At 46.0% G+C, this 15034-nt stretch overlaps 1 protein-coding gene across 2 annotated transcripts; it reads right to left on the bottom strand.

Annotated features, from left to right (window-relative positions):
- Window positions 1-314: 314 nt before the first annotated feature.
- On the bottom strand, window positions 315-12638 carry LOC309614060 (pancreatic trypsin inhibitor-like). 2 transcript variants are annotated; one of them, XM_082361837.1, is made up of 5 exons: window positions 6638-12638; window positions 5984-6052; window positions 5335-5469; window positions 1209-1404; window positions 315-746 (listed from the first exon to the last, which is right to left on the bottom strand). In XM_082361837.1, the coding sequence occupies exons 1-5, from the start codon at window positions 6702-6704 to the stop codon at window positions 713-715; spliced, it is 501 nt and encodes a 166-aa protein (XP_082217963.1). In that variant the 5' UTR covers window positions 6705-12638; the 3' UTR covers window positions 315-712. The 2 variants fall into 2 exon arrangements, with proteins under 2 accessions (XP_082217963.1, XP_082217964.1); XM_082361838.1 differs by having other exon boundaries at window positions 1209-1401.
- Between the last annotated feature and the right edge of the window lie 2396 nt (window positions 12639-15034).

Raw genomic sequence — 15034 nt, 5'->3', positions numbered from 1 at the left:
CATGTTTCTTCTTTTCTCCTTCTGAAAGTCCAGGAGAACAATGTGCACCCAAATTTGACCTGGCCCAAGAAGTAAGGAACGAAAGCTTTCATGTTGAGGTGTCTGTCCCACGGGTTTTTGTGTAGCTTGGGGTGGCCATTAAGAGGTAGACGGTGCTGTAATGGGTTTGCTTCCTATACCTGGTAGGGCCCAGTCTGAGGACAGGAAAAGGGGAGGTGACAACTGCTCTGCAGAATAGTGAGAAGGACCACCATTTCCATGGACCCTATTGGTTCAGGTTCTTAGTTGCAAACCACAGAGTCCACTCCACTTAGTTTAATTTGAATATGAATTTATTGGAATATAAGACAGACAGTTTGAAGCCATAGAAAGGAAAATGTGCAACATCACTGTGAGGGAAAGGGGCTTCTTTATTGAAAAGATCTCTCCCACTGTGAGGAATGTGCATCTGCATTCATTCTTTCCTTCCTCAAGTAATTATGGACTGTCTCCTTCGTGCCAGGACCTGTGCTAAGTGCTAGGGATAAAGGGAAGACTTGTTCTCCTGGTGCTTAGAGCCGACTGGACGAGACAGAACTAAAGCAAGTAGACCCATGGGGGGAAGGAAAGAGGCAGGGTTCTGCTGAGGAGGGTGGGGTTGAGAAGGACTCAGAGGAGACTGAACTGTTTCAGAAGCAGCCACAGCCCAGCCCTGTGTGCGTCCTCTTTGAGTTCAGAGTTTCAGGGGAACACAGCTCGCAGATCCTCTGCAAAAAGAAAGGGACTTGCTGATTGACATCTCTGAAGCCCCAGACCTGGACACCGCTCATCTTGACAGATCCTAGACTTTCCCAGAAATATGCAGCCAAAGTCCGCTCCAGAACCGGAATGACCAACAAGAAGGAAGTGAGTTTCCAAGCCTAGGTGGGGAGTTCAGGAGCTCTGCAGACCTGCTCTGTAGGGCGGCTGACTCAGTGTTCCCATCTGAGAAAAGGGGAGCATGTGAGGAGGCTCAGCTTCTCATGACAGGGCTTCTAGGGGTGACCTTCTGCCAAGCTGGCCCGTGGAGGATGTGCTCAGTGTGTGGTTTCACAAGACACTGCAGCCACTTCTCCTGGGTGGCAGCGAGGAGGAAAGACGCTGTGCAGATGTGAATGGTGTGTGGCCCCCTGAGCGCCATCTCTTTCCCCAGCCCTTCCCCTCCTACCCTGCCCTGCCCCCTTTCTTACCCCCGGATCCCCGCATGACCACCGCAGGTCTTCATGCAATCCTTTGCTGTCAGGAAGTTGTTCTTCTTCCCTCGGCAGCCGCCATATATAAAGATCTCGCACTGCCCGGACTTGGCGTTGTAGAAGTACCTGATCTTCCGGGCCTTGCAGGGACCCGTGTAATGAGGCTCCAGGCAGAAGGCAGGCTGAGAACCTGCTGGGATGGGAGGGGCTGTGGGTCAGTTATGAGGGCCATCATCACAGCTCGGTCTACAAGGTCAACAACTGAAGCCACCAGTTTGCGATAGAGAATGTTAGGGTTCTGGGGGCTGGTCAAATTGAAAAGGTCATTGACAACCTGCTTTCTGGGACATTATTATTAATGTTGCTAGGCATGACCATGATATGGTAATCATGTAAAAGTTTATATCTCCTTCATGAAGTATTTAAGATTAATTGGTATGATGCCTTTGATTAGCTTCAAAAAACTACCCATGTTGGGGCTTCCCTGGTGGCGCAGTGGTTAAGAGTCCACCTGCCAATGCAGGGGACACGGGTTCGAGCCCTGGTCTGGGAAGATCCCACATGTGGCGGAGCAGCTAAGCCCGTGCGCCACAACTACTGAGCCTGAGATCTAGAGCTCGCCAGCCACAGCTACTGCAGCCTGTGTGCCTAGAGCCCGTGCTCTGCAACAAGAGAAGCCACCGCAATGAGAAGCCCACGCGCCGCAATGAAGAGTAGCCCCTGCTCGCTGCAACTAGAGAAAGCCCACGTGCAGCAACGAAGACCCAAACCAGCCAAAAACAAACAAACAAAAAAACTCTACCCATGTCAATTATATCTCAATAAAGTTGGGAAAAAAAAAAAACCTCTACCACAAAAAAAGGAGGATACAGGTAAAAAAATATTCACCATATATCAATAATTACTGGAGCTGGTACCTGGGTTTTATAATACTATTCTCTGCGCTTATGTGTATGGTAAAAGGTTTCCACCATTAATAAAAATGTGAAGACATCAGGCTGTAATGGAGAAAGGCATGAAGAAAACATACCAGTGTGTTCACTTTTGTTACCTCATGGGGACTGTATAAATTGAATATTGACACTATATTCATATTGTGATTTATAATAAGAAATATATACATTTGTTCTTTGTCATTTTCCTGGCACGGAGTTCCTAAGAACCTTGGTATTTCTTTTTCTTTTTAAAGAATTTTTTGTTTGTTTGTTTTGTTTTATATTTCTTTAGTTATTTTGGCTGCACCGGGTCTTAGTTGCAGCACGCGGGATCTTTTAGTTGCAGCACGCAGACTTCTTAGCTGTGGTATGCGAACTTTTAGTTGCGGCATGCATGCGGGATCTAGTTCCCCAACCAGGGATCGAACCTGGGCCCCCTGCATTGGGAGCACGGCGTCTTATGCACTGGACCACCAGGGAAGTTCCTAAAAACCTTAGTATTTCTTAAATGCTGAGAGCAATAACGGTGTCTTTTGTTATGTGATGTAGGTGACTTTTGGGAAGACCCTGGTAACCCCAGAATGGGCTCAGGTTGCCAGGGGAAACCACTGCCTGACAGGAAGGTTGCAACTTTCATTCCTACTCTCCTCCAAGGCCTTCCATCCACCGTCCCCCAACCCCAAACCTCAGGGATTGGAGAGGAGCTGGAGGTTGAACAGTCACCAATGGCTAATGATTTAATGCATCATGACTAGGTAATGAAGCCTCCATAGAAACCTAAACACAGCAAGACATTCATGTTATTCAAAAGAACTGGCATCGACCCAGGGTACAACATAGGTACACGTTCCATCATTGCTCACCTGGACCACTGCAGCAGCCTGCTCCCTGGGCCTCTCTGTCTCTGCCCTTCGCCCCCTAGAGGCCATTCTGCACACTGCAGCCGCAGGGATCCTGTTACAACTTGAGTCCTACCCCATTGCTCCCACGACAAATCTCTCAGTGACTCCCCATCTCTCTGAGTCAAATTCTGATTCTTATAAAGTCCTACTTGCCCCCATGGCCTCTCTGCTTCATCTCCTTCCACGTCCCCCCCACCCCCACCCACTCAGCTCCAGCCACCCTGGTAATTGCTGCTGCTGGTTCACACCAGGCATGTTCTTGCTGCAGCCTCTGCTCCAGTGCCTCCTCATCACAGAGGGGTTCGCTGATCAGTCTACAGAAAGAGCACAGCCTCCTTTATCCCCACCACTCCCTACCTTCAAAACACTCATAACCTAGCTTAGTATTCCCCCCTTTTGCTATTGTCTGTCTCCCTCCTAGAAGGCAAGGTATTTTGCCATATTTTGTCTACAGTTCTTTCCCCACACCAAGAACCATGCTTTGTGGGGACTTAATAAATATATGGCAAGGGAATAAATCTCCCATTTCATGCTCACGCCAAGTGCACAATCACTGAATAGAATGGATATAATGGAATTCCTGTTAGTGCAAAGTCTACTTGATGATGGGGCAGGTCTACATAATTATCAATCTACCTCTAACATTCTATATCCTGAGAGGGTAATAAAATAATAGTCAAAAGAGGACAAGGGAAAGGGCCTTGAGACTTTACTAAGATTGTATCAGCCTTGGTCCCAGGAGCCAACTCACACAAGCGTTGTGTTTCTTGCTTTCCCTGCAGTTGCTCTGCTCAGTGGTCCCATGTCATTCTGATTAATTTTAATACTAGAGGAATAATCATTATTTTACACCTAAATATTTTTTCTTGCCCAAAGGAGGTGGGTAGAGAAAGTTTTTCAGATTAATTTTTCCACCTTGGTGGAAAACGGACAAAATTGGCCATGAAATGTGATTAAACTCTTTAAATTCATGACTGGTAAGCTGTTCAAAGAACCCATGTAACATGGTTCCCCTGTTCAGTGAGGAAACTGCAGATGACTTGCCCCGGGACACACGGCATGTGGGTCGTAGGGTCAGGACAAGATACTATCATATCACAATCCATTTGATAAACTACCTGATTCTGCCAGGAATTCTGAAAATACAGAAAACTGGTAAGAGTTTCTGGGTGCAGTGTCCCATGTTCATTACTCCCCTATCTCTGAGTCTCACCTGAGCCCCCGAATCACAGGGAAGAGTGAGTCTGGGTTTTTCCCTGACACCATATGTGGTGTCTCTACCAACATTAACCAATTCCCCAAACATCCACTGGGCATCCCACAAGTCAATTCACTTCTGACACTAAATCCGTGGAGTTAGTGCAGATCCCACAGGTTGAGGGCTCAAGACTGTCCTTGCTTCAAACGCCAGCCACGTGATCCCGAGTTACACTTGTAACCCACTGGCTAAAAAATCATAGGTTCCATGACCCCACCTCCATGTTCAATAACCAATAGAAGTGGAGACAGAACTCAGGAAAACACTTTACTTACCGTTCTCATGTTATTATAAAGGATAAAGCTCAGGGACAGCGAAATGGAGGAGATGCGTAGGGCAAAGGGGGAGGAGAGGTGGGCGGAGGCTCCGTGCCCTAGGGGAGCACACCGCCCTCACAGCACCTCCATCTGTTCACCACCCCGAAAGCTCTCTGAACCCTAAGATTTATGGATTTTTATTGAAGTGTCAATAAATAGACATATTGATTGAATCATTGGCCATTGGTGACTGATCTCCATCTCAATACCCTCCCCTCACCCCAGAGGTGCTGGGATGTGGGGTGATGAAAGTTCTAGCCTCTAAACACATGATTGGGTTTTTCTGGAGACCAGCCCCACTCTGAAGGTCTCTCGGGTCCCATTCCTTTACTCACCTCATTATCATAAAAAAGACAGTAAATTCCAGGAGTTTCAGGAGGTCTGTTCCAGGAACCAGGACAAGGATCAAATATTGATCTTTTTATTACACTACAGTGAAGTTCAGGGACACGGCACTGACCAGGAATAGAGAGTGTCAGAGATGGGATTCCTGATCTGGTAGAGGTCAGCGGGATATATATTTAAAAATTTTGACTTTTAATTTTTTTCCTATTGAGAGTCATGAAATATCCCTGGAGTTAAAACTGCCCAACTTCCCAGGAGAAACCCAGAGAGGGCTGTCAGCACCCACCCCACCCCTGCTCCCCAGCCCCTCCCATGGACTCGCCTCATTCCCCCCAGCCTGCAGAGGTGAGGTGAGCCGGGACTTACCTCTGGCATGGCTCTTGTGTTCACCCCCCGGGGTGCAGGCCACCAGGGTGCCCAGGAGGACGAGAAGGGCGACGGAGAGGCAGAGCCGTCTCATGTTCGTGGCCTCGCAGGAGGGCTTCTGAGGAAACCTGGGGGCTGACAGAGCTTTTCATAACCCAGCTGAGGGGTGGGATCAGGCAATAAGGAGGGGAGTGAGGAAGGGGAGGAGCTGGGGGTCAGTCCTGTTTATTGCGTAATCTCCCCACCTAACCAGGCTTCCTGCTTCTGCCTGCTGGGGCCAAATGCCCAGTAACAGCACTTCTCAGACTTGACTCTGCCTGTGGGTCTCGTGGAAACACAGACTGTGATTCCACAGGTGGAATTTTGTCCAATATGTTGACTCAGGGAGCATCCCAGCACCTAGAGCAGTGCACGGCAGGTGATGGACGGTCAGTGGGGGAACGAGAGCAAATTAAAGGACAGCTAAGTGATCAGAAGTATGTCAGCTCAGGTCCTTCTTTTCACCTCCTGCAGGTGTCATCCCATCTCAGCATCAATACCTGTCACTCGCACCCCTACCCCTACCTAACTCAGAAGACAGGTGTGACGCAGGACACCTTCCTGTAACCGCTGCCACAGCTTCTCAACTGGATGGACACTTGCTGTTTACCTGGCACTGCGGTTGAGGCTGAAGCTGAACTGGAGGAAGGCGTGTCCTCTGGGGAAGCAACCGTGTTTTCTGGGTAGAAAAAGGAGTAAGGGGTGTGGGCAGAGGGGAAGCAGGGAGCTGAACATGTCACCACAGCACGACCTCCCACCGCCCCTCACCTGGTTTCAGAAACAGGAGAGCTGCCTGCCTGAGTGGACCTCAGGGGAGCTTGGAAGATCGCCTGCAAGAGCCCCCTTCCTCCTGCTCTCCCCCCCAGTGGTTTTGGCATTTTTAGACCTCAGTTTGGGTACCAGCTCTGTCTTTTCCTAACTTTCTGCCTGAGGACTTAAACCTCCCAGAGCCCCATTGTCATCAGGTGTCACCTGATATCTGTGCTGCCCACATCACAGGGTTGCTATGGGAGCAGTGGAGACAACAGACATAAATTCCTTCTCCCTGCAAAGTCAAAGTCCTTGTAATAAGAATAATAATGAGTAATGACAGCAGAAAAAACTTAGCTTCTTCTATGTGTCAGGCATTATCCTAAACACTTGACACACATTAACTCATCAAATCCTCAAAAATCCTAAAAGAGGGGAGAGAAACTGTTGGTACTTCCTCATGATACAGGGGAGGAACCTGAGGTAACAAGAAATAATTTGCCTAAAGTCATACCTTGTAGAGAGAGGATTTGAACCCAGGGATCTGGCTTCAGAGTCTGTGCACATGCACTCTGCTGCATTGTAAGCTGTAAACTATAGTGCACGTGTGAGGGCTTACACACCCAGTCTCTTCACTCACTCCCATATATTCACTCCCATACATTCACTCCCAGTTACAACCGTGTAGCACCAAGCCCCACCCCCCTCACTCATCCACACACAGACTTGCATTCTTCCACTAACACGCACACACACACACACACACACACACACACACACACCCTGTGCTCCACTTCCAGGGTCAAGGAGAAGGGAGCTGGCTCAATGTCCAGAAGCCCCAGGAGCAAGCCCAGCCAAATGTCAAAGGGGCACAGAGCTGGGTGATGAGCTGCAGAGGACGGGAGGGGCTGCCATCCTGGCACAAAGTCACCCTTTCCCTTGAGAAGGGCAGGAGCTCCCAATACCGAGCTGCCCCTGGACAGAAGGGCATCGGGAGCGAGGTACTCACAAAACAAACCACTGTGTGTGGAGGGTCTACTCTCTCCTGAGACATTTCACATGTATGATTTCATTTAGCCTCATGTCGACCCTACAGCATCTGGGATTCTCATCCCATTTTGCCAGCGAGAAAGCAGAGGCTCAGAGAGGTGAAGTGACTTGCTCAGGGCCCATAACCAGCAGATGGCACAACTGGGATTCTAGCTCAGGAGGCCCTCTGGTCCTGTCCCTCTTCCTGCCTCAGTCTGTCCATCTGAGACCAGGGAGCAGCAGAGGCCCCCCCTAACGGCAGAGACTCCTCTTTTCTCCCCCCTCCCCTCTCGTCTGTCTGTCTTTCTCTCCCAATGTCCTCCTCTCCTGGTCCTCCTCCCTGTGGTCCAGGTTAGAGGCGCCCAGACCCAGGAGATCCGAGGAGCCTGTCCTCCCTCCACCTCCCACCTCCCTGCTCATGAGTGACTGAGTCTCTAGTTTCAAACCTTCCCAGCCCCTGAGGACATCTTCAGAGAAATCACAAGGCGGGAACATCACAGGGGTTGGATTCTGGATAAAGACGTATGATCCCAACACTGTGGGACCCTAGGTCATATCTCTGCTTCTAGTCCTCAGTTTTTCCCTCTGAAAAATGAGAAGCTTGGATTCCATGCTATCTAAGGCCCCTTCGTGAAATGGATGGAATGCACCCGGGGCAGGAGGAAGATGTTTATCTTTTTGTGACGCTGTGCCCGGTGAGAGGTACGTTCATATCCAAGACTTGGGTGTCCACTTTCTGGCTACGTGATATCACAGCACCTCACTTTTTGGAGCTACATAGTCTTCCTCCTTAAAACTGGTATCATGGGGCTTCCCTGGTGGCGCAGTGGTTGAGAATCTGCCTGCCAATGCAGGGGACACGGGTTCAAGCCCTGGTCTGGGAAGATCCCACATGCCGCGGAGCAACTAAGCCCGTGTGCCACAACTACTGAGCCTGTGCGTCTGGAGCCTGTGCTCCACAACGGGAGAGGCCGCGACAGTGAGAGGCCTGCGCGCTGCAATGAAGAGTGGCCCCCGCTCACCGCAACTGGAGAAAGCCCTCGCACAGAAATGAAGACCCAACACAGCCAAAAATAAAATTAAATAAATAAATAAATAAATAAAAAGTTGAACCTTCTTAAAAAAAAAAAAAAACTGGTGTCATGAATACTGTTTTTTAAAGGATTATTTTAAGGGTTGAAAGGAAAAGCATAAAGCACAGGTTCAAATCTGGCTAGAATATAAGTATTTTTAGCCCACACAACATTTTACAATTTTGAAACATTTGCCAGGATTTAACAGTGGGGAATTTCATATAAAAGTATATTTCTAGTATTGTTGGAAAAAGTGAATGATCTGGCAACACAGTCCTGCAATTTAACAAAAGCAGTGGGTCTCAAACTTGAGTGAGCATCAGAATCACTTAGCCAGTCGTTCAAACACACTTGAGATCCCACCCCCAGAGTTTTGATCACTAGGACAGGGGTGGGACCTAAGTATCTGCATCTAACCAGCTTCCCAGGCTGCTGACGGCGCTGCTCAAGGGACCACACTTTGAAAACCATGAACTAAGCTAAGTAGAGCTTCTCTCTTCCCATGAGGGGAGTGTTCTCTCCAGTTTTCATAATCCCCACCATGCCTTATTGTCCCCCCAGCCCCACTCCCACTCCAAATATTTCCATCCACATCAATCACCTGGCCTGGAAGGAATTCAAAATTGTGACCCCTGGGCTGGGCTCACAGTAAGTTTTCAGTAAAAGGTAGCTTGCTCTTATTTAACCATCTTATGAAGTAAGTATTATTATTCCTATTTTACAGATGAAGCAACTGAAATTCAGCTAAGGGAAAGTGACTTGCTGGAGGAAAAACAGCAGAAAATCAGAAAGAAGACACTTGCCAAAAACTGTAAGTCGTGGCCCCGGTTATTTCAATATTACAAATACACAAACACACAAACAATACACAGGCAAATGTATCTGATATTAACATAGATGATGCATCAAAGATTGTGGATGTGACTTCATGAGAATAAAATCATATTTATCAAAAAAGGAAGAAAGGAAATAGAAAGGGAAAAAAGAAAGGTTAAAATAGGAGGAGACATGAGTCAGCTGTAGACATGCCCACTTTAAGGTGATTGTAAACAAGAGAACATTGAAGATCTGAGAAATTCCCAGGAACAAACAGGGTACTTTTCACCATACAATGGAGCTTTCTCCTCTTGGACTCTTGGATACATGCAAACTCCCTTCTCTCCAAGGAAACTTCTCTCTCTGAGTATATGGGCTATTTTGTTGCTTTGTCACCTAGCGTCTCTTTGTCCTTTTGCTGATACAGTAGCCTGATTTTGCTTGAGGAATGACTCTTCCTCCACCCAGGACTGGTGGGATTGGGCTGCCTGTCAATCAAAGTGCCTGCCCTACCCCCAGACCAAGAGTGGCCAATCAGATGCTCTCCCTGGAATTTAACCTTGATCAATGAATCCCAAAAGACCTAAAAATGGAGGTCATTCAGAGGCGACCTGGGAAGACCTTAGTTCTTCCTTGCTTACCATCCTTTCCAAGCTGGGATCTTTCAGCACTCCCTTCAGTCTGTGAGCTGAGCTAAATCATTAAGTGCTATGGCTGCCAACAGAAGAGTCCAAAAGGATCTCACTTAAGGGTACAATCAGGAAGGGAGAATGGATGCCCACTACATCCCCACACTGTTGTCACAAATTCCTTCTCTGCTTCCAATAGCCAGAGTCAGTTTCTGTTGATCATAACCAGCAAGATCTGCTGCCTTTACCAGGGTCACCACCAAGTTCTGCATTTTTCTATCCAGTGGCCTTTACTCAGCCATCATCCTCCTCTAACTCACAGGTAAGGCTCTCAGGGCATAAATGTGAACAAAATTCATTACCAAAATTTGTTTCCACTTGGTCTCAGCATGAAGAAATTATGAAAAGCAGAGCTTCCTATTTGAAGAACTTTGAGTCTCCTCTGGTGAATCGTCGGGGCTTTTGAAGGCACAGCTTTTAAACCTCTTTCAAGGAAAATCATAGGAGACAGAGGGTGTTGAGTTTGAATCCCAGCACCTGCCAATATTGGTTATGTGACCTTGGAGAAGGGATGAAACCTCTGAGCTTCAGATTGAATTACTTTAAAATGGAAGAAAAGCCTATTAAGGTTGTTGTGATGTTTAGAGATGAAGATGTATGTGCAGAGCTTGGTACATAGTAGGTTGTCAACAGTGGTGATGGGTGTTTTACATTATTAATTCTACCTCTCTCAGAGTTACTTAGACATTCTCATCGACTCAGTGACTTTTACCAGCACATCAGGACAGGGAATTCACGTTGCTACATTCACCCTCTGAGGTACCAGCAATCCCCACCTTCTCAGAACCTCAGGTTCCTCCTATGTAAATGGAAGGATGACTCCATCTCTGTGGATACCGTTCAAAATTTATCTGCGCTCACAGATGTAAAGCACTAGCAAATTGATTAGGCCACACACCTAGTAAATTGGCAGAGCCAGAGTTTGAAGCCATGGAGTCGGATCAAAGGTTTCAGTCATCACATATTTTATCCCTAATAAACGTTTCATGAACAAGTGAATGAACGAATCAACATCTACTCAACGTCTTTGCCTATGTGTTCTGCAAGCACCATGGACTCAACGTTGACCTAACTGAATTTATTGTCCTTCCTTCTAAAGACTTGCTTCCCCTACCTTCCCCCAGAAGGCTGAGTGTCGTCCTTCATTCTACCTTTTCCTCACCCTCTGTGAGCAATCTCATAGCAAAGTCTGTTGGTTGTACCTCCTCAGTTCTCAGATGAAAGTTCACTTCAGAATAAGATGAAGACACCTGATCATAGAACTGCCCCACTTCCTGACAGCAACCATCCTGAGCAAAGCCAGCTTCCTGAAACTCTCCCGAAAATAACCTTACAGAAGCCCACATCCGGTAAGTCCTTCAAACATCCACTTAATGAGATGCCATATCATTCATTGTCCATTGCTGCAGTGAGTAATAAACCCAACTCGTTCAGTTTGTAAGTGGACTCTTTCTAGTGGTCTGTGGTTGGAAACATTGACAGTTATAAGCCTTTTTCCTTATTGTGTAATTAAGGAATGCAAAAGTCAGAGACATTGAGATATTTGCCAAGACTACAAGGTATTGGACAACAGAACCAGCTCTACCTGTGTTCTGGTTTATTACACTACCTCTGTTTTTTGAGTTTTCTCTGCCTCAATTTCCTCATCTGTATTGAGACAGTTAGGCTCTGCTCTCCTAAGGTTCCTCCAGCTCACTTCTTCCCGGAGCCAGGAGCATGAAAATAGCGTTAAAGTTGCTCTAATAAGGAAGTTGTGACATCCCTTTGACTCGGGACCACTAGATTATGCACAAGTCATTCCCACAATGCCTTGCAGCTGGGAAGGTCTAATAATGAGCTGTGGTACATCTTGGGAAATACCTCAATGAGTCTTGGATTCCTGCCCACCACCTACCTCCTACCCCCTCCTCTCAGCCACCCTCATTCAGTTGTTTAAATTTCCACACTACCTAATTGCCACAGCTCTTTCCCAACTGGGGGAAGCAAGTTGGGAGGGTGACCTGGGAGCCCTGATCCTACTGACCATCCTCCTCTTTTTATGCTAAATTCTTTCCTCCAACCAGATAAGAGGGCACCTTGTGAGGGTGCCAACAATTCCAGCAGCCTCAGCATAAAATGTAGTGAGCTGCAAATAAGGGCTTCCCCCAACATTCAGTTTTGAGTATCTGAAGCTGGTGGTGGAAACTTAGCAAATGTTTTCCAAGAACCTAAAAGACACCTGGTGGGAGAGAGGGGTCCTTCCTTGATTCCCATCTCCCAGTGTCTGCAGGACTGTTTTAGGACAAAGACAGCAGAATTGGCCAACAGGTTTCTTGGGAGCAGAGTCTAGACCAGTTTTGAATGGCAGAGCCAGAGGGGAGAGGGGATCCTTCTGGTTCAATGGAACAAACCAGTGTTGTATTGATGAATGCTGCTATCTGTCACCTGATGCCCAAGAGAAAGTGAGATCTCCATAGGAGGTGGTATGAAAACTGAGGCTAGAAGAATCTATAGGAAGGGGAAAATCACAGTAAAAATGACAAATATATCTAAGAATTAAAGATCATTTAGATAAACCTGTACATAGATTAAAAAACAAAAAATTGTAAAAGCAATGATAAGAAATAAACAGTGAAAGGATTGGCATGAAAATGTAAAGTAGGGCATCAAAATCACAAAATGTGGAGAATGAGAGTATAAAAATGTAGATCTTTTACAATGTGTTTGAACTTGAATGACTTTCAGTTTAAAGTAAGGAGGTATTGTTATGGTTCAACGCACTTGAGCTCGATGGTTACCACAAATCAAACACATACAATAGAGTCACAAAAACTAAAAACAAAGGAACTCAAGCATACTGAAAGAAAATCATCAAACCACCAACAGAAAAACCAAAAGAAGAAATGAACAGGGAAGGACTACAAAAACAACTGGAGGGGCTTCCCTGGTGGCGCAGTGGTTGAGAGTCTGCCTGCCAATGAGGGGGACACGGGTTTGATCCCTGGTCTGGGAGGATCCCACATGCCGCGGAGCAACTAAGCCTGCATGCCTAGATCCCACAACAAGAGAAGTCCGCTCTCCGCAACTAGAGAGAGCCCGTGAAGCAGCGAAGACCCAACACATACGAAAATAAATAAAGCAAATGCAGAAAATATATTAAAAAAAAAAAAAAAAAAACAACTGGAAAACAAGGATTAAAAGGACAAATCCTATCAAAATACTCAAGACAGTTTTCACAGATCTAGCACAAATAATCCTAAAATTTATATAGAACCATAAAAGACCCAGAATTGCCAAACTATTCCTGAGGGAAAAAAACAAAGCTTGAGTCATCACCCATGCAGACCATAGAGTATACTACAAAGCTATAGTAAGCAAAACAGTGTGATATTGCCAGAAAACAGATATATAGACCAATGGGACAGAATAGAGAGCCCTGACATAAACACATGCACCTATGGTCAATTTACGTACAACAAAGGAGGCAAGAATATACAATGGAGAAAAGACAGTGTCTTCAGGAAATGGTGTTGGGAAAGCGAAACAGTTACATGTAAATCAATGAAATTAGAACACTCCCTCACACCATATACAAAAATAAACTCAAAATGGATTAAAGACCTAAATATAAGACATGACACCATAAAACTCCTAGAAAAGAACAAGGGCAAAACATTTTTGGACATAAATCACAGCAATATTTTTATGGATCAGTCTCCCATGCCAAAAGAAATAAAAGCAAATATAAATAAATGGAACCTCATCAAACTTAAAAGCTCTTGCACAGCAAAGGAAACCATCAACAGGACAGCAAGACAACCTACTGAATGAGAGAAAATATTCGCAAAACATGCAAGGAACAAGGGCTTAATATCAAAGTATACAAACAATTCATGCAACTCAATATTGAAAAAACAGAAAATCCAATCAAAAAATGGGCAGAAGACCTAAATAGACATTTCTCCAAAAAAGACCTACAGATGGCCAGAGACACAAAAAGAGATGTCAACATTGTTAAATATTAGAGTACAGCAATGAAAATCAAAACCACAATGAGGTATCATATCACACCAGTCAAAATGGCTATCATTGAGAAGTCTACAAATAATAAATGCTGGAGAGAGTGTGGAGAAAAGGAAACCTTTGTACACTGATGGTGTGAACGTAAATTGGTGCACTCTCCATGGAAAACAGTATGGAGGTTGCTTACAAAACTAAAAACAGAACTACAACATGATCCAGCAAGCCCACTCGTGGGTATATATCTGGAGAAAAGATAACTTTAGTTTGAAAAGATACCTCCACCTCAATGTTCACAGAAGCCCTGTTTACAATAGCCAAGACGTGTGCATTGTAAGTGCCCATTAACAGACGACTGGCTTAAGAAATGTGGTACGAAAATAGAAATGGACTCACAGTCATAGAAAACAAACTTATGGTTATCAAAGAAGAAAGGAGGGGGAGAGGATTTGGGAAAATGACAAGCACAGAGCCTGACAAATGGCATGTGCTCATTAAAGGTGAGCTTGATCCTCATTAGCTGGATTAGGAAGCCACCTTCCCACACAAGGTAGGGATGACAGAGAAGGGGTTTCCTTGGACAAGTGGACAATTGAGCCTCATGCTCCTTCCTTTCTCTTCTGAGAATCCAGGAAAATAACCTGCCTCAAAGTTTGACGTGGCCCAAGAAGTAAAGGGTAAAAGCAATCTTGTTGAGGTGTCTGTAACCATTTTTTGGTGTATATTGGGGTGGCCATTAAGAGATAGATGCCACTATAAGGGGCTGGCTTCTTATTCCTGGTATGTCTGAGGGCAGAAAACGGGGAGGCGCCGGCTGCTCTGCAGAGGAATGAGAAGGACCACCATTTCCATGGACCCTATGGGTGAAGGTTCTTAGTTGCAACAACAGAACCCACTCCAGTTAGTTGAATTAGAATATGAATTTTTTTTAAATATAAGGCCAGACTGTTTGAAGCCACAGATGTTCAACATCAATGTGGCAGAGGGGCTTCCTTAGAGGAAAGACCTCTCCCATCACCAATGCTGAGAACAGGATGCCACAAATTTTACTTTTGCCAGCACAGGAGAGCAGAGATGGTGGGGTGGAGGATGAAGGTGAGGATGCAGTGGGGAAGAAGGTTAGGACAAGAATCGTGGATTCAAATCCCAGGCTCTAGAGTCACTCCAGTCATGAGGAGCTTTGCTCCTGCATTCATTCATTCCTTCCTCAAATATTTATGGACTGTCTCTTTTGTGTCAGGCTCTGTGCGAAGTGCGAGGGATAAAGAGAAGACTTGCTCTCATGGTGCTTAGAGCCAACTTGAT

The sequence above is a fragment of the Balaenoptera borealis genome (assembly GCF_965194805.1).
Source record: "Balaenoptera borealis genome assembly, chromosome: 16".
NCBI lineage: Eukaryota > Metazoa > Chordata > Mammalia > Artiodactyla > Balaenopteridae > Balaenoptera > Balaenoptera borealis.
Note: the sequence above shows the minus strand (reverse complement) of the source record. Positions and strands in the feature narration are given on the sequence as shown.

Bases quoted from the DNA above. Each gene is read 5' to 3' on its own strand.
- LOC309614060 (XM_082361837.1), bottom strand. From the start codon at position 6,704: ATGCAGCAGAGTGCATGTGCACAGACTCTGAAGCCAGATCCCTGGGTT. The intron at 6,053-6,637 runs GTATGACTTTAG...TTTTCTACCCAG, and splicing joins TCAAATCCTCTCTCTACAAG to AAAACACGGTTGCTTCCCCA. The intron at 1,405-5,334 runs GTAAGTCCCGGC...CTCCCATCCCAG, and splicing joins ACACAAGAGCCATGCCAGAG to CAGGTTCTCAGCCTGCCTTC.